This window comes from Petromyzon marinus, unplaced genomic scaffold (assembly GCF_048934315.1).
Source record: "Petromyzon marinus isolate PM22_M1 ecotype Great Lakes invasive population unplaced genomic scaffold, UKy_Petmar_22M1.pri1.0 PM_G_Scaffold_9, whole genome shotgun sequence".
Classification (NCBI taxonomy): Eukaryota; Metazoa; Chordata; class Hyperoartia; order Petromyzontiformes; family Petromyzontidae; genus Petromyzon; species Petromyzon marinus.
The window spans coordinates 1,855,252-1,880,633 of NW_027423046.1; the positions used below are offsets into that span (position 1 = coordinate 1,855,252).

At 48.9% G+C, this 25,382-nt stretch overlaps 1 protein-coding gene across 1 annotated transcript in view; it reads left to right on the top strand.

Annotated features, from left to right (window-relative positions):
* Nucleotides 1–89: 89 nt before the first annotated feature.
* Nucleotides 90–25,382, top strand: part of LOC142921830 (uncharacterized) — a 74,756-nt gene continuing 49,463 nt past the window's right edge. Inside the window, exons 1-10 of the mRNA XM_076063166.1 lie at nt 90–489; nt 7,453–7,506; nt 7,837–7,973; nt 8,751–8,807; nt 9,058–9,136; nt 11,122–11,217; nt 13,927–14,100; nt 14,939–14,992; nt 15,389–15,529; nt 16,925–16,981. Of these exons, the coding sequence (XP_075919281.1) occupies nt 7,957–7,973; nt 8,751–8,807; nt 9,058–9,136; nt 11,122–11,217; nt 13,927–14,100; nt 14,939–14,992; nt 15,389–15,529; nt 16,925–16,981 (675 nt within the window). The 5' untranslated portion in view covers nt 90–489; nt 7,453–7,506; nt 7,837–7,956. The remainder of the gene's footprint in view (nt 490–7,452; nt 7,507–7,836; nt 7,974–8,750; nt 8,808–9,057; nt 9,137–11,121; nt 11,218–13,926; nt 14,101–14,938; nt 14,993–15,388; nt 15,530–16,924; nt 16,982–25,382) is intronic.

A 25,382-nucleotide genomic window follows, 5' to 3' on the forward strand; every position in this document is an offset into this window, starting at 1 on the left:
TTAGAGTATTTGGCTGCTATACATTTCCGCCCGGCTACAAATACATCCGCATGTGTACGTACGGTGACGTGCGCAAAGACATACCCCACCCGTGGCGTTGACGGGCCTTTGGGGCGAGCGCCGTGAAGACCGGCACGGCGCGCGAGGCAAACGTTTACCACGCACCGCACCGGGGCGCTCGTTCTAAGAGTCGGCCGAGGGGAGGCCCGGGACCGGTTCGCATCTGTCGTCACCGAGGTTGGCCGCAAGCGAGAATCGATCCCGGGTCATGGGGGGGGGCCTCGTCGACGCGGTGCGTGAACCGCCGCGCTGCCGCTCGCCACTACGCCGACCCGCACGCGCCCCAAACGCGACCGCCGCCTACGCCGCCGCCCCGTGGACTCGCGAGCGCCGAAGGCCTCGTCGGCCGAGTGGCTGGCGTGGCTGGCGGCGCTGCGTGGACGCGGCGGAGAAGGCACGCAGACTCACGGAGCTTCCTGCACGGCCTGGGTGAGGGGCCCTCGATCGCAACTCGCACGGTCACACCCCCTCACTCACTCACTCACACTCACACCTCCTCACTCACTCACACTCACTCACACCTCCTCACTCACTCACACTCACTCACTCACACCTCCTCACTCACACTCACTCACACTCACACCCCCTCACTCACACCCCCTCACTCACTCACACTCACATCTCCTCACTCACACTCACTCACACCTCCTCACTCACACACTCACACCTACTCACTCACTCACACCCCCTCACTCACTCACACACTCACACCCCCTCACTCACACACTCACACCTCCTCACTCACACCCCCTCACTCACACCTCCTCACTCACTCACTCACACTCACACCTCCTCACTCACTCACACCTCCTCACTCACTCACACCTCCTCACTCACACCCCCTCACTCACACCTCCTCACTCACTCACACCTCACTCACTCACACCTCCTCACACAACAACAACAACCGCCATTCGCCACTAAGTGGCGGTGACGTCACCACGACGCTTGTGCCAGGCTATGTGCACCCTGAGGCCACGTGAAGTGTCGAACGCCCGCTGGCAGGAGGTCACGGGGCAGACCCAGGTGCCACGGGTCGACTGACTGAGATGACTGGCTGATGCACCACCTGTGCCCCCTACTGTGCCAACCTGCTGTGCTTTAGCCACCCGGCGCTCCGCTCGCTGTTGTGAGCGTCGCTCCTCCGCCCTCCGTTGTTGGAGGGCGACTGCCTCCAACTGCCCAGTAGCATCCTTCACGAGCCTCCTCCACAGAGGCCGATCTTGACACCGCTGGTACCAGTCATCGGCAAGTCCACTCAGCTCCACGTCCTCCTGTACCACATCACTCCATCTCTTCTCTAGCCCGTGCCGCGCCCGCTTAGCCCCCTCAATCCGGCCAAACAAAAGCTGTTTCGGCATGCGGTGGCTGGGCATGCGGGCTACATGACCCAGCCATCGCAGCCTTGCCTGCCGGAGGAGCTCACCGATGGGACCCTGCCCAGATCTTTCAAGGATTTGTGAGCTCCTCACACAATCCAGTCTGGTTAAACCCAGGATGGATCGTAGGCAGGCCAGCCTAAATGTTTCTAACCGGCGAAGATGTTCCATTAGGGGGGTCCACGTTTCGCAAGCGTAGAGAAGGGAGGGAATGACCGTGGCCGAGAAGACCTGAAGCTTAGTGCGGAGCGACAGACCAGGTAGCTTCCACACAGCGTTACGCAACCGATGAAAAGATATTGCCGCTCGACTGATTCGGAGTGAGACCTCTGCTGTTAAACTGGAGCCAGTCATAAGCACACTGCCCAGGTATGGGAAACTCTCCACTCTCTCCACAACTGCCCCATCACCGATTGGGAGTTGTGGGGGTGGAGTGTCCGATGGTACAAAATACCCAGGCAGGTGCTTAGTTTTGGTGGGGCTGATGGTAAGGCCCCACCTCTTAGTGGCACGCTCCAGTCTCAGCAGCAGCGTCTCCAACTCCTCCTCTGACTGAGCAGCTATTACCAAGTCATCAGCATACATAACGTGGTTGAGCAATAGGGAGCCATCCCTTGACCGCATCCTCACACACTCACTCACACACACTCACTCACACACACACACTCATACACTCACACTCACACACACACTCACTCACTCACACTCACACCTCCTCACTCACTCACACCTCCTCACTCACACCCCCTCACTCACACACTCACACCTCCTCACACACTCACACCTCCTCACTCACTCACACCCCCTCACTCACACCCCCTCACTCACACCTCCTCACTCACACCTCCTCACTCACTCACACCTTCTCACTCACACCTCCTCATTCACACCTCCTCACTCACACCTCCTCACTCACACCCCCTCACTCACACCTCCTCACTCACACCCCCTCACTCACACTCCCTCACTCACATCCCCTCACACTATCTCACTCACACCTCCTCACTCACACTCCCTCACTCACATCCCCTCACACTCCCTCACTCACACCTCCTCACTCACACTCCCTCACTCACATCCCCTCACACTCCCTCACTCACACCCCCTCACTCACATCCCCTCACACTCCCTCACTCACACCTCCTCACTCACACTCCCTCACTCACACCTCCTCACTCACACCCCTTCACTCACACCTCCTCACTCACACCTCCTCACTCACACTCCCTCACTCACATCCCCTCACACTCCCTCACTCACACCTCCTCACTCACACTCCCTCACTCACATCCCCTCACACTCCCTCACTCACACCCCCTCACTCACATCCCCTCACACTCCCTCACTCACACCTCCTCACTCACACTCCCTCACTCACACCTCCTCACTCACACCCCTTCACTCACACCTCCTCACTCACACCTCACTCACACCTCCTCACTCACACTCCCTCACTCACATCCCCTCACACTCCCTCACTCACACCTCCTCACTCACACTCCCTCACTCACACCTCCTCACTCACACCCCTTCACTCACACCTCCTCACTCACACCTCCTCACTCACACCCCCTCACTCACACCTCCTCACTCACACCCTCACTCACACACACTCACTCACACACTCACACACACTCACTCATACACTCACACTCACACACACACTCACTCACTCACACTCACACCTCCTCACTCACTCACACCTCCTCACTCACACCCCCTCACTCACACACTCACACCTCCTCACACACTCACACCTCCTCACTCACTCACTCACACTCACACCCCCTCACTCACACCCCCTCACTCACACCTCCTCACTCACACCTCCTCACTCACTCACACCTTCTCACTCACACCTCCTCATTCACACCTCCTCACTCACACCTCCTCACTCACACCCCCTCACTCACACTCCCTCACTCACATCCCCTCACACTATCTCACTCACACCTCCTCACTCACACTCCCTCACTCACATCCCTTCACTCACACCTCCTCACTCACACCTCCTCACTCACACCTCCTCACTCACACTCCCTCACTCACATCCCCTCACACTCCCTCGCTCACACCTCCTCACTCACACTCCCTCACTCACACCTCCTCACTCACACCCCTTCACTCACACCTCCTCACTCACACCTCCTCACTCACACCTCCTCACTCACACTCCCTCACTCACATCCCCTCACACTCCCTCGCTCACACCTCCTCACTCACACTCCCTCACTCACACCTCCTCACTCACACCCCTTCACTCACACCTCCTCACTCACACCTCCTCACTCACACCTCCTCACTCACACCCCCTCACTCACACCTCCTCACTCACACCCTCACTCACACCTCCTCACTCACACCCCCTCACTCACACCTCCTCCTCCAAACACGGCGAGTTGAGTTGATGCCAAAGAGCTCCATTTTGGTCTCATCTGATCACAACACTTTCACCCAGTTGTCCTCTGAATCATTCAGATGTTCATTGGCAAACTTCAGACGGTCATGTATATGTGCTTCTTGAGCAGGGGGACCTTGCGGGCGCTGCAGGATTTCAGTCCTTCACGGCGTAATGTGTTACCAATTGTTTTCTTGGTGACTATGATCCCAGCTGCCTTGAGATCATTGACAAGATCCTCCCGTGTAGTTCTGGGCTGATTCCTCACCGTTCTTATGATCATTGAAACTCCACGAGGTGAGAACTTGCATGGAGCCCCAGGTCGAGGGAGTTTGACAGTTCTTTTGTGTTTTTCCATTTGCGAATAATCACACCAACTGTTGTCACCTTCTCACCAAGCTGCTTGGCAATGGTCTTGTAGCCCATTCCAGCCTTGTGTAGGTCTACAATCTTGTCCCTGACATCCTTGGAGAGCTCTTTGGTCTTGGCCATGGTGGAGAGTTTGGAATCTGATTGATTGATTGCTTCTGTGGACAGGTGTCTTTTATACAGGTAACAAGCTGAGATTAGGAGCACTCCCTTTAAGAGTGTGCTCCTAATCTCAGCTCGTTACCTGTATAAAAGACACCTGGGAGCCAGAAATCTTTCTAATTGAGAGGGGTCAAATACTTATTTCCTTCATTAAAATGCAAATCAATTTATAACATTTTTGACATGCGTTTTTATGGATTTTTTGGTGTTATTCTGTCTCTCACTGTTCAAATTAACCTACCATTGCAATTATAGACTGATCATTTTTTTGTCAGTGGGCAAACGTACAAAATCAGCAGGGGATCAAATACTTTTTTCCCTCACTGTAAGTGGGTGAGTGGGTGGGTGAGCGGGTGGGTGAGTGGTGGGTGAGTGGGTGGGTGAGTTAGTGGGTGAGCGGGTGGGCGAGTGAGTAGTTGAGTGGGTGTGCGGGTGGGTGAGTGAGTGGGTGAGCGGGTGGGTGAGCGGGTGGGCGAGTGAGTAGTTGAGTGGGTGAGCGGGTGGGTGAGTGGGTGAGTGAGTGAGCCTCACCTGCAGCGTGGGTGGACAGCAGCTCGGCCGTCACCAGCGAGTGAGTGAAGTGGAAGAGGGACGACGTGAACTCCTCCTCCTCCGCAGCTGCCCACCGTGCACACGAGGCCACCGCGGGGTTCACCGCGGGGTTCACCGCGTTCTACTAAAGCAAACTAAAACTGCCTTTTATTTGACCAGGCAAGGCCCCGGTGAGTTGCTGTGCAGCGCTGTTTTAGAAGCGACCCCGGCCACCGCAAATGACAGCCCCACGAAGTGGGCCGCTGTCGTCGCCGCGTCAAGAAGCGTGAACAACAATAATGTTACATCGGAGGGGATGGTGCTCGTAACGTTACGAAAGAGGGCAGAATGAAAGTTCTCGATTTGAAGCTTTCGTGACTGCAAGGATCCACGCTCTTTGGTTCTATTCGGTAAAGTCACGTAGGTAAAAAAATTTAAACAAAAATCACGACGTTTCAGGCCACAACACAAGCGGCCTTCATCAGGTGACAGTCTGGTCCCTTCAGCTGATGAAGGCCGCTTGTGTTGTGGCCGAAACGTCGTGATTTTTGTTTTAATTTTTTACCTACGTGACTTTACCGAATAGAACCAAAGAGTACAGAATGAAAGTGTTAATCTTTTAAAAAAAAATAAACTTTTTTGGAAGTGTTGCATTCACAACTTTTGCTCAAAATTTTTTTTGTTATTCATGGCAACCCATTTTTCTAACCATCCATCCGTTTGGCGTTAAAAACCATTTAACGCTACTGCTACCTCACACCTCCAATGTGCACGGTTGGTTACGTACAATGCGAAATACGTTCAACATACACACATACCCTCTTGTGTCCATCTAATTCATTGACTGAAGTGTAAGTGTGATTATAAATGCATTCTTTGTTAAGTAAAAATAAACACAATTTTAATAATTTTAATCAGAATGTCTTACTGACTGGCAATCATTACATACTTTATTAAAATCGATTTTTTTTTATTTGTTCATTCATGCACCATTATGATTTTGTTGAGATCTCTGCTCCACATCTTAAACCACACATTTCTAACTTAATCCCCTTGTACTGCCGGTGTGCACAGAGGAGTGGAGGGATGGGGGGATTAAAATAACGTGCCCATTATTTCATCTGCTCCACCGCCGGGGGCAGCGGTGGTGGTGGTGCCCGGCACCAGCTGCAGCTGCAGGGTGACAGCCGCTCACTCAGCCAGCCACTCACTCAACCAGCCACTCACCCAGCCACTCACCCAGCCACTCACCCTGCCACTCACCCAGCCACTCACCCACCCACTCACCCAGCCAGCCACTCACCCAGCCACTCACCCAGCCACTCACCCAGCCAGCCACTCACCCACCCACTTACCCACTCACCCACCCACCTACTCACCCACTCATCCACCCACCCACTCACCCACCAACTCACCCACCCACTCACCCACCAACCCACTCACCCACCCACCAACCCACCCACCTACTCACCCACCCACTCACCCACCCACTCACCCACCCACCCACCCACTCACTCACCAACCCACTCACCCACCCAACTACTCACCCACCCACTCACCCACCCACCCACTCACTCACCCACTCACCCACCAAACCACTCACCCACCCACCTACTCACCCACTCATGGGTGAGTGGGTGGGTGGGTGAGTGGGTGGCTGCGTGGGTGAGTGAGTGAGGCGTGGATGGGTGGGTGGTTTGGTGAGCGGGTGGGTGGGGGGTGGGTGGGTGGGTGGGTGAGTGAGTGGGTGGGTGAGTGAGTGGGTGAGGGAGTGAGTAGGTGGGTGGGTGGGTGAGTGAGTGGGTGTGTGAGTGAGTGGGTGGGTGGGTGAGTGAGTGGGTGGTGGTGATGCTGCCGCTGACGATGGTGACAATAATGATGTTGATTATGAGTTTCTCACACCATCAGCTTCAGCAGAATCATCAGCATCATCATCAGCATCATCAGCATCATCATCAGCTTCATCATCAGCATCATCATCGGCTTCAGCAGAATCATCATCATCAGCATTATCGGCATCTTCATCGTCATCATCGTCATCACCGTCACTGCGGTGGTGGTGGTGACGGTGTTTGTGAGCTGACTGTCACTATGGTGACGGTGGTGGTGGTGACGGTGATGGTGAGCTGACTGTCACCATGGTGACGGTGGTGGTGACTGTCACCATGGTGACGGTGATGGTGAGCTGTCTGTCACCATGGTCACGGTGGTGGTGGTGACGGTGATGGTAAGCTGACTGTCACCATGGTGATGGTGATGGTGGTGATGGTGGTGGTGGTGAGCTGACTGTCACCATGGTGACGGTGGTGGTGAGCTGACTGTCACCATGCTGATGGTGAGCTGACGGTGATGGTGAGCTGACTGTCACCATGGTGATGGTGAGCTGACGGTGATGGTGAGCTGACTGTCACCATGTTGGTGGTGAGCTGACTGTCACCATGGTGACGGTGGTGGTGAGCTGACTGTCACCATGGTGGTGGTGAGCTCACCATCACCATGGTGACGGTGGTGGTGAGCTGCTGATCGTCTTCGTGCCTTTAATGTCTCCCCCAGCTCCTCCACGACTTCCACCCCAAGAAGAAGCAGAAGACCAAAGGCGTCTACAAGGTGAGTGGCTGGTGAGCGAGCCGCTGGTTAGCAGGTGAGTGGGTGGGTGAATGGGTGGGTGGGTGAGAGGGGTGAGCGGGTGGGTGAGTGGGCAGGCGGGCGAGGAGGTGGGTAGATGAGCGGGCGAGCGAGCCGCGGGTGAGCGGGTGAGCGGGTGAGGAGGCGAGTGAGCGGGTGAGCAGGTGAGCTAAGTGGGTCTCATAGTGGTGGTGGTGGTGGTGATGGTGGTGGCGGCGATGATGATGGCTGTAGTGGGTCTCATGGTGGTGGTGATGATGATCATTTGACTGCTTCCCTCCCTCCCCCTCCCTCCCCTCCCTCCCCGCGTAGACGAAGAGCAGGCAGCCGCTGTGCACCAGCCAGATCTTCGCGCAGGACGAGCACACGGCTCAGACGGAGCTCTTCTCTGCCAAGTTTGAGCTGGCGCGGAGCAGCGCTGCCAAGCGCAGGATGTCACTCAAACCCGTGTGGGTGCCCGCACGCTCACCCACCCACTCACTCGCTCACCCACTCACTCACTCACCCACTCACTCACCCGCCCACTCACTCACCCACTCACTCACCCACTCACTCACCCGCCCACTCACTCACCCACTCACTCACTCACCCACTCACCCGCCCACTCACTCACCCACCCACTCACCTACTCACCCACTCACTCACCCACTCACCCACTCACTCACCCACCCACCCACTCACCCACCCACTCATTCACTCACTCACCCACCCACCCACCCACTCACCCACTCACTCACCCACTCACTTGCCCACTCACCCACAAACTCACCCACCCACTCATCCGCTCACTCACCCGCCCACCCTGACGTCGCGTGTGCGTGTGTGCGTGTGTGTGCGTGTGTCTACGTGCGTGTGTGTGAGTGTGTGTCTGCGTGTGTGTGTGTCTGCGTGCGTGCGTGTGTCTGTGCATGTGTGTGTCTGCGTGCGTGCGTGTGTGTGTCTGTGCATGTGTGTCTGCGTGCGTGTGTCAGTGCATGTGTGTGTGTCTGCGTGCGTGTGCGTGCATGTGTGTGTCTGTGCATGTGTGTGCATGTGTGTGTCTGTGCATGTGTGTGCGTGTGTGTGTCTGTGCATGTGTGTGTCTGCGTGCGTGCGTGTGTCTGTGCATGTGTGTGCGTCTGCGTGCGTGCGTGTGTGTGTCTGTGCATGTGTGTGTGTCTGCGTGCGTGTGTGTGTGTCTGCGTGCGTGTGTGTGACTGTGTGTGTGTGTGCTGCGCTCTTTTCAGGTTGGGGACAAATCTCTTCCAGAAGAATCCCAAACACGTGTCGGTGCTGTCGGAGAGGTGAGCACCCCGCACCGCTGATGGTGATGATGGTGATGGTGTTGATGGTGGTGTTGATGGTGTTATTTATGGTGTTGATGTTGTTGATGGTGTTTTTGATGTTGTTGATGTTATTGATGGTGTTGTTGATGTTGTTGATGTTTTTTTATTGTTGTTGATGGTGTTCTTTATGTTGTTGATGTTGTTGATGGTGTTTTCGATGTTATTGATGTTATTGATGGTGTTGTTGATGTTGTTGATGTTGTTGCAGCGGTAACAGCTACGAGACGCCGCTGTCACCTGTCCAGGTGGCAGCGCTCAGGGCGGAGAGAATCGCTAAGGAGAAGAAGGTGAGAGTGGGGGTGGTGGGGGAGAGTGGGGGGAGAGTGGGGGGAGAGTGGGGGGTGGGGGGGGGAGAGTGGGGGAAGAGTGGGGCGAGGGTGGGTGACTGAGTGCGTGGGTGAGTGGTGGGTGAATGGGTGAACATGCAAACACACATGACTCTGATAATAACAATATGATGCATTGTCTTTAATAACAATGTAACCGTAAAAATAGTATGTATTGTCTTCAATAACAATGTAACTATAACACTAAGATGCATTGTCTTTAATAACAATGTAACTGTAACAATATGATGCATTGTCTTTAATAACAATGTAACTATAACACTAGGATGCATTGTCTTTAATAACAATGTAACTGTAACAATATGATGCATTGTCTTTAATAACAATGTAACTATAACAATAGGATGCATTGTCTTTAATAACAATGTAACTATAACAATAGGATGCATTGCCTTTAGTAACAATGTAACTATAACACTAGGATGCATTGTCTTCAATAACAATGTAACTATATCTTCTTTGGTTCTTTCGGTAAAGTCACGTAGAATGAGAATAAAATGATAAATTGATAAATTGTAACTATAACAATATGATACATTGTCTTTAATAACAATGTAACCATAACAATAGGATACATTGTCTTTGATAACAATGTAACTATAACAATATGATGCATTGTCTTCACTAACAATGTGACTATAACGATATGATGCATTGTCTTTAATAACAATGTAACCGTAAAAATAATATGCATTGTCTTTAATAACAATGTAACTATAACAATATGATGCATTGTCTTCAATAACAATGTAACTGTAACAATATGATGCATTGTCTTTAATAACAATGTAACTATAACACTAGGATGCATTGTCTTTAATAACAATGTAACTGTAACAATATGATGCATTGACTTTAATAACAATGTAACTATAACAATAGGATGCATTGTCTTTAATAACAATGTAACTATAACAATAGGATGCATTGCCTTTAATATCAATGTAACTATAACGATATGATGCATTGTCTTTAATAACAATGTAACCGTAAAAATAATATGCATTGTCTTTAATAACAATGTAACTATAACAATATGATGCATTGTCTTCAATAACAATGTAACTATAACAACAGGATGCATTGTCTTTAATAACAATGTAACTATAACAACAGGATGCATTGTCTTTAATAACAATGTAACTATAACAATAGGATGCATTGTCTTTAATAACAATGTAACTATAACACTAGGATGCATTGTCTTTAATAACAATGTAACTGTAACAATAGGATGCATTGTCTTTAATAACAATGTAACCATAAAATATGATACATTGTCTTTGATAACAATGTAACCATAAAAACAGGATGCATTGTCTTTAATAACAATGTAACTATATCTTCTTTGGTTTTTCGGTAAAGTCACGTAGAATGAGAATAAAATAATAAATTGAAAAATGTAACTATAACAATATGATACATTGTCTTTAATAACAATGTAACCATAACAATATGATACATTGTCTTTAATAACAATGTAACTATAATAACGGGATGCATTGTCTTTAATAACAATGTAACTACGACAATATGATACATTGTCTTTAATAACAATGTAACTATAACAATAGGATGCATTCTCTTCAATAACAATGTAACCATAACAACAGGATGCATTGTCTTTAATGACAATGTAACCATAACAACAGGATGCATTGGCTTTAATAACAATGTAACTATAACAATAGGATGCATTGTCTTCAATAACAATGTAACTATAACAATAGGATGCATTGTCTTTAATAACAATGTAACCATAACAATACGATGCATTGTCTTCAATAACAATGTAACTATAACAATATGATGCATTGTCTTTAATAACAATGTAACCATAACAATAGGATGCATTGTCTTTAATAACAATGTAACCATGACAATAGGACGCATTGTCTTTAATAACAATGTAACTATAACAATAGGACGCGGCGGCCGCGGGCGGTGTGGGGCCGCCGCCGCCGGATCTCACCGCCGACCAGCCGCAGTGGCTTGTCAACGAGGACTGGGCCCTGCTACAGGTGACGCAGTGGGGGGTGAGGGTGGTGGGTGAGGTGGGGAGGGTTTAAGGGTTTACATCACGGTTAAGGTTTAGGGGTTTAGGCCACCCACCCACTCGACAACAACCACCGCTGCGGTGTTGTCGCTTGTTCCAAGTGGAGAGGCCCAAGTGCTACTAAAGCACTTGCTGATGGCAACTTCTTCTTGGGTTCTTGCGGTAAAGTCACGTAGAATGAGAATAAAATAATAAATTTGGTAAAATAAAATAACACAATAAAATTCTCACGACATTTTATTTTATCAATTTATTATTTTATTCTAATTCTACGTGACTTTACCGAAAGAACCAAATAAGATGAATCCTTGCAGTCACGAAAGCTTTAAATCGAAACATGGCAACTTCGCCAGCCAGCCCAGGCCTCCCCGCATGCTGGAGCTGGCTTCTCATTATTGCCGGGGACGTCGATTTTAATCCAAGCCCCGTCTTTCCCTTGTGGCGGCTGCGGCATGAACGTCAATGCAAATTCCATCCAACGCGACGGTTTGCAAAGCTTCGTAACGCAAACGCTGCGCTGCTTTAGCCCGCATCCCCAGCTCAAATTCCGGCCGGTTCTGCAAATCGTCCAGTCCAACAACTCCACCTTGCACAACCACAACACGAAACGTCCACGACAAAAACGACCTTAAAATCCTTCGACCAAAACATCGACGGCGTCAACGACAAATCTCTTGAACTCTGGCACCTTCCTACAAGATAACTCCATTGACGTAGCCGCCATCAAAGAAACAAAATTAAAATCCACTTCTCGCGTGCCCCGACTTACAAAATGTCACTTTCCTCCGTAAAAGAGACCGACCAACAGCCGGTGGGTGTCTCCCTTTACCTCATCCATGACAGCATTCAATTTGAAGATATTAAAATCCCAATGCCTCATTCTGATATCACCGTATCAAATCCCTTCTGGGCCCGCTCACCGTAATCAACGTCTACATCTCGGCGACGAGGTCTTGCCCTCGCAACTATGAGTTCAATATATATCGACTTTTACCAAACGACGACTCAATTGTTATTGGAGATTTCGACGCCCGCAAAAAAAGGCCGCAGTCTTCCCCTCCCCGATGCACGTGGCGACCTCATTGCTGGTATCTTGAACGGCTCCCCTTATGGGGTACTCGATGAAAAGAATCAAACCAGAGTTCCGTCATCACCTTGCCCTTCAATAGCGTCAGGAAAACTCCTTTCATCAATCGACTGGCGAGTCTTTTTGAGGCCCTTGGAGCCGACCGCCCACCTATTGCGTTGACCCTCAATGCTGCCAAACATTCACAAACTCCTAAAAACCGTTCACTCGATGCTTTCGGTAAAGTCACGTAGAAGAGAAATAATAAAATAATAAAACAATAAAATTCTCACGACGTTTCGATTGCTAAACAAACATGCAATCATCAGCAGGTGTGAAATCCACAGCGAGAGAATTTTGAAAAAAAAAAGTGGCGTTTTTTTAATGATGATTGCAAATGTTGTGAGAATGATTTTTTAAAAATATTTTTACTATTTTATTGTTTCCCTTCTACGTGGTGGTGACTTTACCGAGAGAACCAAGAATATGAATCCCTGCAGTCACGGAAGCTTTAAATCTACATTTAAATCCTAAAAACCGCTTGTATTACAACTTTAAAAAAGGAAACTGGCCACTTTTAACTTATGATTCAGAATAATTATTCACCGACAACATCAACCATAGCCACACATCCGCAAATAACTCTGAAAATAATTTCAGAAACATCATCGCGACTACCACCAAGCACACCGTCGCTGGGGGGTTGCTGCAAGCAACACCTTCCCTGCCTCCCTAAACAAGCCTCAACGCTAATAAACCAACGGAACACCATTAGGACAAACAATCCTACATCACCACAAATCCTCCCGGCCTTCAATATTGAAATCACAACGCTAATCAATCAAGCCAAAACAGGGAACACTGGCACGAGTTTGTCGAATCTTTTGAACACCGCCAAAACTCATCAAAACTTTGGAAGACCATCAAAGCCTTAGACAGACACTCCAAACCGCCAATTGCACAACCACTTTCAACAACATATCCAATCTTGAAACTACTGGTACCAGTCATCGGCAAGTCCACTCAGCTCCACGTCCTCCTGTACCATGTCACTCCATCTCTTCTCTGGCCCGGGCCGCGCCCGTTTAGCCCCCTCTATCCGGCAGAACAAAAGCTGTTTAGGCATGCCGGACCACAGACACACACACACAAACTTACCCACTCACCCACCCACCCACTCACCCACCCACCCACTCATCCACCAACCCACTCACCCACCCAACTACTCACTCACCCACCCACCGACTCACCCACCCACTCACTCACCCACTCACCCACCCACCCACTCACTCACCCACCCACTCACCCACCAACCCACTCACCCACCCAACTACTCATCCACCAACCCACTCACCCACTCACTCACCCACTCACCCACCCACCCACTCACTCACCCACTCACCCACCAACCCACTCACCCAACTACTCACCCACCCACTCACCCACCCACCCACTCACCCACCAACCCACTCACTCACCCACCCACTCACTCACCCACCCACCCACTCACTCACCCACTCACCCACCCACTCACCCACCCACGCACTCACCCAACTACTCACCCACCCACCCACCAACCCCCCCCCTCCCTCCGTGTCTCCTCACCAGGCGATCCAGCAGCTGCTGGAGCTGCCGCTGAACCTGGCCCTGGTGTCCCCGGCGCACACCCCCAACTGGGAGCTGGTGAGCAATGTGGTGAACGTGGTGAGCCGCGTCTACCGCTCACCCAAGCACTGCCGCTCGCGCTACGAGGCCGTTGTGGTGCCACGCGAGGAGGGCAAGGTGGGTGGCTGGGTGGGGGGGTGGGTGGGTAAGTGAGTGGGTGTGTGGGTGGCTAGTGGGGGGGTGGGTGGGTAAGTGGGTTGGTGGGTGAATGGGTGAGTGGGTAGGTTGGTGAGTGAGTGGGTGGGTTAGTGAGTGGGTGAGTGGGTGGCTGGGTGAGTGAGTGGGTGCATAGGTGAGTGGGTGGCTGGGTGGGTGGGTGGCTGCGTGGGTGAGTGAGTGAGGCGTGGATGGGTGGGTGGGTGGTTTGGTGAGTGGGTGGGTGAGTGAGTGGGTGGGTTAGTGAGTGGGTGAGTGGGTGGCTGGGTGGGGGGGTGGGTGGGTAAGTGGGTTGGTGGGTGGGTGAATGGGTGAATGGGTGGCTGGGTGAGTGAGTGGGTGAGCTGACTATCACCATGGTGACAGTGGTGGTGGTGACGGTGATGGTGAGCTGTCACCGTGGTGACGGTGATGGTGGTGACGAGCTGACTGTCACTGTGGTGATGGTGAGCTGACTGTTACCATGGTGACGGTGGTGGTGAGCTGACTGTCACCATAGTGATGGTGAGCTGACGGTGATGGTGAGCTGACTGTCACCATGGTGACGGTGATGGTGAGCTGACTGTCACCATGGTGACGGTGATGGTGAGCTGACTGTCACCATGGTGACGGTGGTGGCGAGCTGTCACCATGCTGATGGTGAGCTGACGGTGATGGTGAGCTGACTGTCACCATGGTGATGGTGAGCTGACGGTGATGGTGAGCTGACTGTCACCATGGTGGTGGTGAGCTCACCATCACCATGGTGACGGTGGTGGTGAGCTGCTGACCGTCTTCGTGCCTTCAATGTCTCCCCCAGCTCCTCTACGACTTCCACCCCAAGAAGAAGCAGAAGACCAAAGGCGTCTACAAGGTGAGTGGCTGGTGAGCGAGCCGCTGGTGAGTGGGTGAGCGGGTGGGTGAGTGGGCGAGCGGGTGGGTGAGCGGATGGGTGGGTGGGTGAGTGGGCAGGCGGGTGGGTGGGTGAGTGGGTGAGCGGGTGGGTGGGTGGGTGAGCGGGCGAGCGAGCCGCGGGTGAGCCGGTGAGTAGGCGAGTGAGCGGGTGAGCAGGTGAGCTAAGTGGGTCTCATGGTGATGGTGGTGGTGGTGATGATGATGGCGGCGATGATGATGGCTGTAGTGGGTCTCATGGTGGTGGTGATGATGATGGCGGCGATGATGATGGCTGTAGTGGGTCTCATGGTGGTGGTGATGATGATCATTTGACTGCTTCCCTCCCTCCCCCTCCCTTCCCTCCCTCCCCCCGTAGACGAAGAGCAGGCAGCCGCTGTGCACCAGCCAGATCTTCGCGCAGGACGAGCACACGGCTCAGACGGAGCTCTTCTCTGCCAAGTTTGAGCTGGTGCGGAGCAGCGCTGCCAAGCGCAGGATGTCACTCAAACCCGTGTGGGTGCCCGCACGCTCACCCACCCACTCACTCGCTCACCCACTCACTCACTCACCCACTCACTCACTCACCGACCCACTCACTCACCCACTCACTTACTCATCCACTCACTCACCCACCCACCCACTCACTCACCCACCCACTCACTCACCTGCCCACTCACTCACTCACCAACTCACCCGCCCACTCACCCACCCACTCACCTACCCACTCACCCACCCACTCACCCACTCACTCACCCACTCACCCACCCACCCACTCACTCACCCACTCACCCACTCACTCACCCACCCACCCACTCACTCACTCACTCGCCCACCCACCCACACACTCACCCACTCACCCACCCACTCACTCACTCATCCACTCACCCACTCACCCACCCACTCACTCACTCATCCACTCACTCACCCGCCCACTCACCCACCCACCCACTCACTCACCCATTCACTCGCCCACCCACCCACACACACACTCTTCCACCCACTCGCCCACCCACCCACACACACACTCTTCCACCCACTCACCCACCCACTCACTCACCCACTCACTCGCCTACCCACCCACCCACTCACTCACCCACTCACTCACTCACCCACCCACTCACCTACCCACTCACCCACCCACCCACTCACCCACTCACCCACCCACTCACTCACCCACTCACCCACCCACCCACTCACTCACCCACTCACCCACCCACTCACCCACCCACCCACTCACTCATCCACTCACCCGCCCACTCACCCACTCACCCGCCCACCCACCCACACACACACTCTTCCACCCACTCACCCACCCACTCACTTACCCACTCACTCGCCTACCCACCCACTCACTCACCCACTCACCCACTCACTCGCCCACTCACCCACTCACTCACCCACAAACTCACCCACCCACCCGCTCATCCACTCACTCACCCGCCCCCTCTGACGTCGCGTGTGCGTGCGTGCGCGTGCGTGTGTCTACGTGTGCGTGCGTGCGCGTGCGTGTGTCTACGTGTGTGTGTGTCTGCGTGCGTGCGTGTGTCTGTGCATGTCTGTGTATCTGCGTGCGTGTGTCTGTGCATGTGTGTGTGTCTGCGTGCGTGTGTGTCTGCGTGCGTGCGTGTGTGTCTGTGCATGTGTGTGTGTCTGCGTGCGTGTGTGTGTGTCTGTGCATGTGTGTGTGTCTGCGTGCATGTGTCTGTGCATGTGTGTGTGTCTGCGTGCGTGTGCGTGTGTGTCTGTGCATGTGTGTGTGTCTGCGTGCGTGCGTGTGTGCGTCTGCGTGCGTGCGTGTGTGTGTCTGTGCATGTGTGTGTGTCTGCGTGCGTGTGTGTGTGTGTGTCTGCGTGCGTGTGTGTGTGACTTTGTGTGTGTGTGACTGTGTGTGTGTGTGCTGCGCTCTTTTCAGGTTGGGGACAAATCTCTTCCAGAAGAATCCCAAGCACGTGTCGGTGCCGTCGGAGAGGTGAGCACCCCACACCGCTGATGGTGATGATGGTGACGGTGTTGATGGTGTTGATGATGGTGTTGATGATGGTGTTGATGGTGTTGATGATGGTGTTGATGATGGTGTTGATGGTGTTGATGAGTGTGCTCCTAATCGCAGCTCGTTACCTGTATAAAAGACACCTGGGAGCCAAAAATCTTTCTAATTGAGAGGGGGTCAAATACTTATTTCCCTCATTAAAATGCAAATTAATTTATAATATTATTAACATGCGTTTTTCTGGATTTTTTTGTTGTTTTTCTGTCTCTCACTGTTCAAATACACCTACGATTAAAATTATAGACTGATAATTTCTTTATCAGTGCGCAAACGTACAAAATCAGCAAGGAATCAAATACGTTTTTCCCTCACTGTACCTGTCACCGGATAAGTAAGCTCTTGAGTGAAATAAAATTCCTTGGCTAAAAATCATTGCTAATCCCATTTTATAAGAATGCATTTTTCCTTGTGGGATGCTTTGGTCTCTAATTATATTCTACCAGGTTCAAAGCGTTTTTCCAAGATGCATTTTTGTTCATAGGTTGCATTGAGCAATTCACACAGTTTTCCTGTGCAGCAGAAGTGTTATTTTTACATCACCATAATGATTTAGAAATACAATACTATGTTACTTGATGATGATGACAACGACAATGTTGATATGCAGTATTTACTTTTTTTAATGGAAAATAATACAAAAATAAAACTGAGACACCTTTATATATCATCATCGTCATCATCATCAGCCATGGTCAATGAATGGAGGCCTCCCCAACCCACCACCTTTGACGATGCTATGATGTAATAATCCAACTATAACCTGCACACGAGCTGATTTCATTGCTCCATCTCCCAACTGATGCGTTACATTCTTTGACTGCCATGTCTGTTAACAATGGTTACTTTACAAATAATTCTGGTCCCACCATATGGTGTTGTTCAGGAGATTAATTTGCTAATTGACATTGTTTTGATCTCTCAGTTGTTCAGCAACAGCACTTGCATGTAACAACAATAATATATCTTCATCAACATCACGATACACTAAATATGAGCTTGGGTAAACAATTATCTTTTAATGATTTATATGTGCTGATCTCTCATTGCTTAGCTTATTGAAAATGTGGAGGAAGATATCGTATTATAGACCAAAAAATATCCATAATATACAATCACAAAGCAAACATTGTGCGTCATTGCCGAGTACATGATATGAACTGGACAATGCAATAATTGATTCACATTCTAATACATACGTGTGCACATTTGTTAATATTTTTTTCACCTTGCGCAACAAATACGTTACAAATGTGAAATTAAATTTAGCATGCGTGGAAAACGTCTTTCACGCCGTACGTAGCCAACCGTGCTAATCGGAGCTGCGACATGATTCCCTGATTGCATGTGCATCCATGTGTTGCTTTGTGCTCGGATTGCTTCTTTTTTCATCGTCAACAGTTACAACAATAAACGCACATCAGTGCTTTAATCAAGCATTCTTATTTTCAGTGGTCATGAGTGCTGTGTAAAAATTATTTCCATGCATTTAGGGCGATTTTAACTTGGGGACAAATGTTCGGAGTAGGTTACATGTCAAGACGTTATGTAAAGACCGCGAGAGGTCGCTTAGTATATCAACTAAATGTTGCAAATTCTTGGTTCTTTTGGTAAAGTCACGTAGAAGGGAAACAATCAAATAATAAAAATATAAAACAATAAAATTCTCGCTAGAAGGGAAACAATAAAATAATAAAAATATAAAACAATAAAAAATCTCTATTATTTTATTGTCTTCCCTTCTACGTGGTGGTGACTTTACCGAAAGAACCAAGAATATGACTCCCTGCAGTCACGAAAGCTTTAAATCAACAATTTAAATGTTGCAAGTTTGACAAATGAAAGAAAGTAAATTGAGTTATGTAGAAAAAACAGCTTGCACAAGCTTCTGCCCACCCCCCAGCACACAGATCCTCCCAATCCCCCCCCCCCCACTTCTCCCTTTCCACCTCCCCACCAGTATATAACAGCCTATAAATGAAACATGCAAAAAAAACAATATGCAGCAAAATCTTGGTTGCATGCTCGTTTCAAATTATTTTAATGATAAACAAAGCTTCGAGGGTTATTTTGCATTTTAGTAAATACCATAACCAAGCAAATGTGAAATAGAATTGAGAGTCAAATGACTTATCATCAAAGTCATTCTCTATCCGCTTCTGGAAGAAGGCCATCCAATGTCCATCTCTCAATTGTCTTGCGAGTGATCAGAAACAATGATCAGGAACGGAACTCACACTGACAAATCAAATGTAACAATCGCACACATTGGGAATTTCGCTGCGAGACAGAAAGCGGGACACAAAATGGATGAGCACAAGTGCGAGTAGAGCATATAAGTACAGTACAACAATGGATCCTTCAGCTGACCACCTTGCACCCCTGCAGCTGCCCATGCCAACCTGCTATGCGTGTGGTCAGCACTGCGCCAGCAACATCCAAGTTAAAACCTGATCATCTTCCAGGATTTGACTAGATCGGGTACATTCTGGGTTATTTGGGCATAGCTGCTGCTGCAGATGATGATTGAAAAGTTTTCATCCTGTGAACAAACGTAGCCCCCCATTATGGGAATGTGGAAATTTCACCTTGTTTGGTTGCTGACATTGGTGATGAGAGTCACTCGATGCTTTTTATGTAAGCAAGAAAACACTTCGTATTTTTTTATGGAATTGATTGACAAATTGTACGTGATTTAAATAATATGAACAAACTGCCTTGTATTCCTGGTTCTTTCGGTAAAGTCACCACGTAGAAGGGACACAACAAAAACAGGTCCCTGCAGGGTGGGCTGGTAGGAACATTGGAATTTTGCGCAATTTTATTACATTGTTACTTCCAAATGTTGGGTGCAATAAGACATATCAAGTCTCTGCGCTGTCTATTGCTGATTTTACACCCAACAGCATGAGATTTCACTTCGTTAAAGTATTGAAAGGGGACGGACGGACGGACACATTAATCTATTGCAGGCTGGTACACTCAGTTTACAACTTCGTTCCTACCAGTATAATAAAAATATAAAACAGTACAATTCTCACGACGTTTCGACTGCAACACAAGCAATCATCATCAGGTGTGAAAACCACAGCAAGAAAATTTGAAAAAAGTGGCAGTTATTTTTAACGATAGCACCACGGAGAGCGATTTGGCAGTGATTCAGATGGACGAGTCCATCTATGTTCGGAAAAGAGGAGGGGGGGGAACGAAAATAATGGATGCGGTCTGAAAGTCACCGTAAACGTTAAAAACAAACACAACTTTTTTTCAAATTTTCTTGCTGTGGTTTTCACACCTGATGATGATTGCTTGTGTTGCAGTCGAAACATCGTGAGAATTTTATTGTTTTATATTTTTATTATTTTATTGTTTCCCTTCTACGTGGTGACTTTACCGAAAGAACCAAGAACATTAATCCCTGCAGTCACGAAAGCTTTAAATCAAAATGTAAACTGCCTTGTATTTGGTTTAACACGTCGTAGGCTTTAGTGACCAATATCATCCCATAATACAGATTTTTTTGCGTTAGATCGCGTCAATATATAAATGTTGTGTCGTTAAACCTGCCACCACCCGACACAGCCAATAAGTAAGGTTTGTCACGTGAACAGAACGTGCCAATTCGTTACTGGTACAGCACATCGGTGTGTTGGAGCGCACAATCACAACATTTACAATCTGAGTACGACGTTTCGCTAGTAATTACAACAAGCCTTATCTGGCGACAGCCAGATTTGTGGATAAATCCTCCTGCTTATGCAATCTAACCCCCAAAAAACTATAAATTATGGATGATATTGGTCGCGAAAGCCCACGTGTTAAACTGACAAAACTCTTTGTTGGCGGTTCAGTGATGAGGGCGGATATGCTATACTGCAAAACAATCGTTTAATTAAATCTGAGATGATTTACAAGCATGCGTGTGACATTTTATAGCACACTATACACGGCAACATTATTATGTAAGCGTATTGCGTGTAAAGATGTGAACCATTAATTTTCATAAATTATTTTCACTTGTGCAAAACGGGAAAAAACAGTTAATCACGAATTCATGAAATAACCTTGCCTATAAAAATAGCTATCACAATGATTTCAATGTAATATTTGGTCATTAACATCGGCCACAATCGGAGGAAGTGGGAATATTTCTGGCTGTATAGCATTGCCACTAAAATGCAAAGCCATTCTATGGCAGTTTAGCAATGAGCCAATTCCTGAAACTCAAGTTCATCCTCTTTAGGGCAATGTGTTTGACAAATGTCAGTTTCTTTGTTATTTTGTACTTGCACATTATTCCAGGTCCCTCGATTTACAAAAGGGATGCCGTTCTTAAACAAAAAAAGGACTTAAAACACGCGGAAAGCGAAACTGCGTAAATTTAACGATTTTCCCACTTTCATTTAATTTTCGGGATGCGTTTCGGACGGCCACTCCAACTCTACTCCTAACCTAAAAACAGGTCCCTGCAGGGTGGGCTGGTAGGACCAGTCTCTGCGCTGTCTATTGCTGATTTTACACCCCAACAGCACGAGATTTCACTTCGTTAAAGTATTGAAAGGGGACAGACGGACGGACACATTAATCTATTGCAGGCTGGTACACTCAGTTTACAACTTCGTTACTACCAGTAAAGTACACACCTATATTGCTTGTCACAGCGCAACAAAAACTACAATAGAGAACACAAATACCAAACAAATGTATATTAAAGTTAAAGCGAAGACGAAAAAGAATTAACCAGTTAAAAGGGTAAAACCTCTTCCTATATCTTGTTACTGGCAAATGAGGTCTCATAATGTAAATGCTCACCCCAAGCACCTCAATACTCTGATAGTGCGCTCTTTTTGAGTTGTACGCCTTTTGGCGTCTTCTGGTCCAACACCAATGGAGACTAGGCTCTAAGAAAAGCTGTCTCGGGTGTGAACCAATCAAATTCAAGGACAGTGCATATTATTATCAGAGTTGTCTCTTTTGTTTGCATTTTGACTGCTTGTGTTGTGGTTATTGCAAACATGATTCCTTGAATAAAGGTGTCAGTTTTTGTGCCAGTTAAAAGGGTAAAACTTATTACTATAACTCGTAAAAATCTCTGCATGTTGGAATGACTGGAAAGTTGACGTGCTGTAGGGATGCTGAGACTCTCTAGCGGATGGATGATGCAGCCTCACGGCCTGTTCTCGATTGATCTGGTGACGCGTGCAGTGTGAAATTTCGTTCACGCGGAAAATCGATTTCGTGAATCGAAAAGTGTCCGTAATTTGTACAATTGCGTGAGCTAATTCCTTTGTCAAAGCGTTTTGCTTCCTCTCACACGGCTTGAAGGACGCGACCTGGGCTTGGCTGTTTTCACTCCAACGCTGTCCTCATGACAGCACGGTCCCTTCACCTGATGAAGGCCACTTGTGTTGTGGCCGAAACGTCGTGATTTTTGTTATTTTATTTTTTGACCTACGTGACTTTACCGAATAGAACCAAAGAGTGATTGCATGAGCGCCAAATGTCGTGAGCCGAACGTTCGTAAATCGAGGGACACCGGTTGTCGCAACTTGCCGTTTCTTATTCCGCTATCGTCAAATGGAACAACGGGGAAAAATGAGTCGATTGTTAACCTCCCTAACGCGTCTATTGGTACAGAACACCCTTACAAGTGTCTCTCTGAACTCGCGAGCGTGTAAGCCATACACAATGGGACTCGGACCTTGAGCATGAGGTTCTGCACCACGTGACTGGTCATAATAATCAAGAACGCGTTTTTCGCCATAGTACGGAAACACCGGCAGCACGAAAAAAGAAATCTGCACCAAGTGGTACGTGACGGTTTTGCGAGCGCGCTTGGTTCGCCATCCCTAAGTTTCCCGCTGCGCTTTCCTGCAAATTGTATACAATGCGGTTGAGTGAACAGAACTTCGTCGTGCGAGTTGGAATAAGCGAATGTATGGCTGTTTCTGCGTAGCATCACGCATGGTGGGATGCTTCTGGATACTACCCACATGCATCAAGTCTTTGTTCAGCTTGCATACGCATCTCACGTGTTATCGCGGATTGTGATTTACCACCATTTAAGTTGTTATAACGCGATGTTTCCATAACGCGCAGTTCTTCAGGAAAGCAACTACCATATTTGTTTCTATCTACGTGGCTTTACCGAAAGACCCAAAGAATAATTACCATATTATATGAGAACACATATAGCTTACAACTGTAATTGAACTCGGGCCGATGGATAAACTTGCGGTGTGGTAACCACCGTGCCACTCATGCCCCTAGTTTGCATAACAATTGCTATTTTTTTTAATGTTACGTATGAATTGCTCTTACCCGATATGAATATAATCAACACTTGATGTAATCGAGTAACAAGTTGTAACGTCCGCTACTGTCATATTATACGTGTAATTAAGTAAAGGGCTGGCCAAGCGAATTGTGAGGTGCTTTGTTATTCAAAACAATCCCTAAAGATGTGGCAAGAGCCAATGTTCACGATTGTGTGGACCGGGTGAGTTTTATGCATTCTCTAATGATCTCCCATGAAACTTGGCAGCCTGAGCAATTAGCAATTTGTCACCAAGTTCCCATGGGATCGAGCGTCCCCTGCATCTTTTTGCAATGTAACAAGCTGAACGTGTGGCAGTGTTTTTTTATTCATTGCAAATGGAACAACCTGGAATCGTGAGCCTAATTAGAGCGTAACATGAGTTGAGCTCTCGATACAGACGTACGTATATTGGTATACACTCGTGACATTAAAAAGCATGACAATTATAGAGCAATAATACAATGTGACACTTCAAATGAAGAATGCATGCATTTGTATGTAATTTCAGCATGGACACATTGTAATGTAATTACGACATGGAAGCATCAACTATGTTTATTACATCCCTGCGTATGATGAAAATAAGGTCAGGACCTAAATGCCAATTTGTCGAGGTCTGCTCTCCACGAGAGGGGGCTTCAGGAGAGAGTTCGTTTAGTTTTGCTGTTCCTCCGTTGAAGGAGCGCAAGGCCACAGTGATTTGCAATGTGGGCCGTAGTTTTGTCACTGGGCACCGTCTTACAGTCTTCTATTTATGATGGAGAGCTTGCCGAGAATGAATGGCAGGCCTATAGTAATAGATTTTACCCTTTTAACTGGCACAAAAACTGACACCTTTATTCAAGGTGTAGTGGAGTAGATAATGTGCATAGGAATTGGCCATGTACAGTACATACAGACAGACAAGGAGAACGGGTCACACGAGGTCGAACAGGTGGTCGAGTCGCAAGTGCTGTAAACAAACCCAAGTAATTAAGGGAGTCGTGGCACAAGGGCTGTGATTGGTCGAGAGGCTGTTAGCGTTAAGTGGTGGCGTCGGAATGTCTGATGAGGGGGACAGGTGCGGGCTGGCGGGAAACGGCCAGCGAGCCACGTGGCAATTAATTAAGGCTAATGCGAGAGGGGATAAAATGCGAGGTGGTTTGAACGGAGGGGAGTTGCTGTTGGTGGTTGCTGTTGGAGAGTTGCTGCTGGGAAGTTGTTGCTGGGCAGTTGTTGGCGAGAGGTGAAGAGATACGGAGAAGACAGCTGGAAATGTTAGGGAAGAATAGATAGAGAGCCGGACCCCAAAGACAGTAAATAGCGATAGGGAGAGTCAGCGTTAGCGGAGATAGATAGAGTCACTGTGTGTGAATAGATGGAAGTCACTGCGTGTGAAGAGATAGCGGCGATACTGTGTGTGAGGAGATAGACGACGAACCATTGTGTGTGGAAGAGATAGAAGACGAACCACTGTGTGTGGAAGTGATAGAAGACGAACCACTGTGTGTGGAAGGGAAGACACTGTGTGTGAAGAGATAGGCGAAGAAGCACTGTGTGTGGAAGGGGATGCACGGACGATGCTGAAGTAAATCGGAGTGTCCAAGTTAGCGGAGCACGGAGAGAATTACTGTGTGTACGGAACAATGGAATAAAAGTGACGGCAGAAAAAGAGACGGTTGTCGTCCGAGTGAATTCACGGCACTACATTTGGTGTCAGAAAAAGTACGGAACACGCCACGATGTCAAGGAAAGCGGCAAAGAAGAGAAATGTGCCAGTGGACTCGGGCGGCGACAGCGACAACGACGATTTGCAGCCCGGCCAGATGGCCGGCAGTACTCCGGACGGTGACAGCGGTTCGGGTGGTGCTGAAGGCCCGGGATCGCCGGAGGATTGGCGAGTCCTCATGACCCAGTGGGAGGCCAGAATGGAGAAGTTGTCGGAGGAATTCCAGAACTTCTTGACGGAGAACCGCATTCAACTACCCGTACCGGGTCCACCACCGGAGGTTGCCGCTCAGCCGG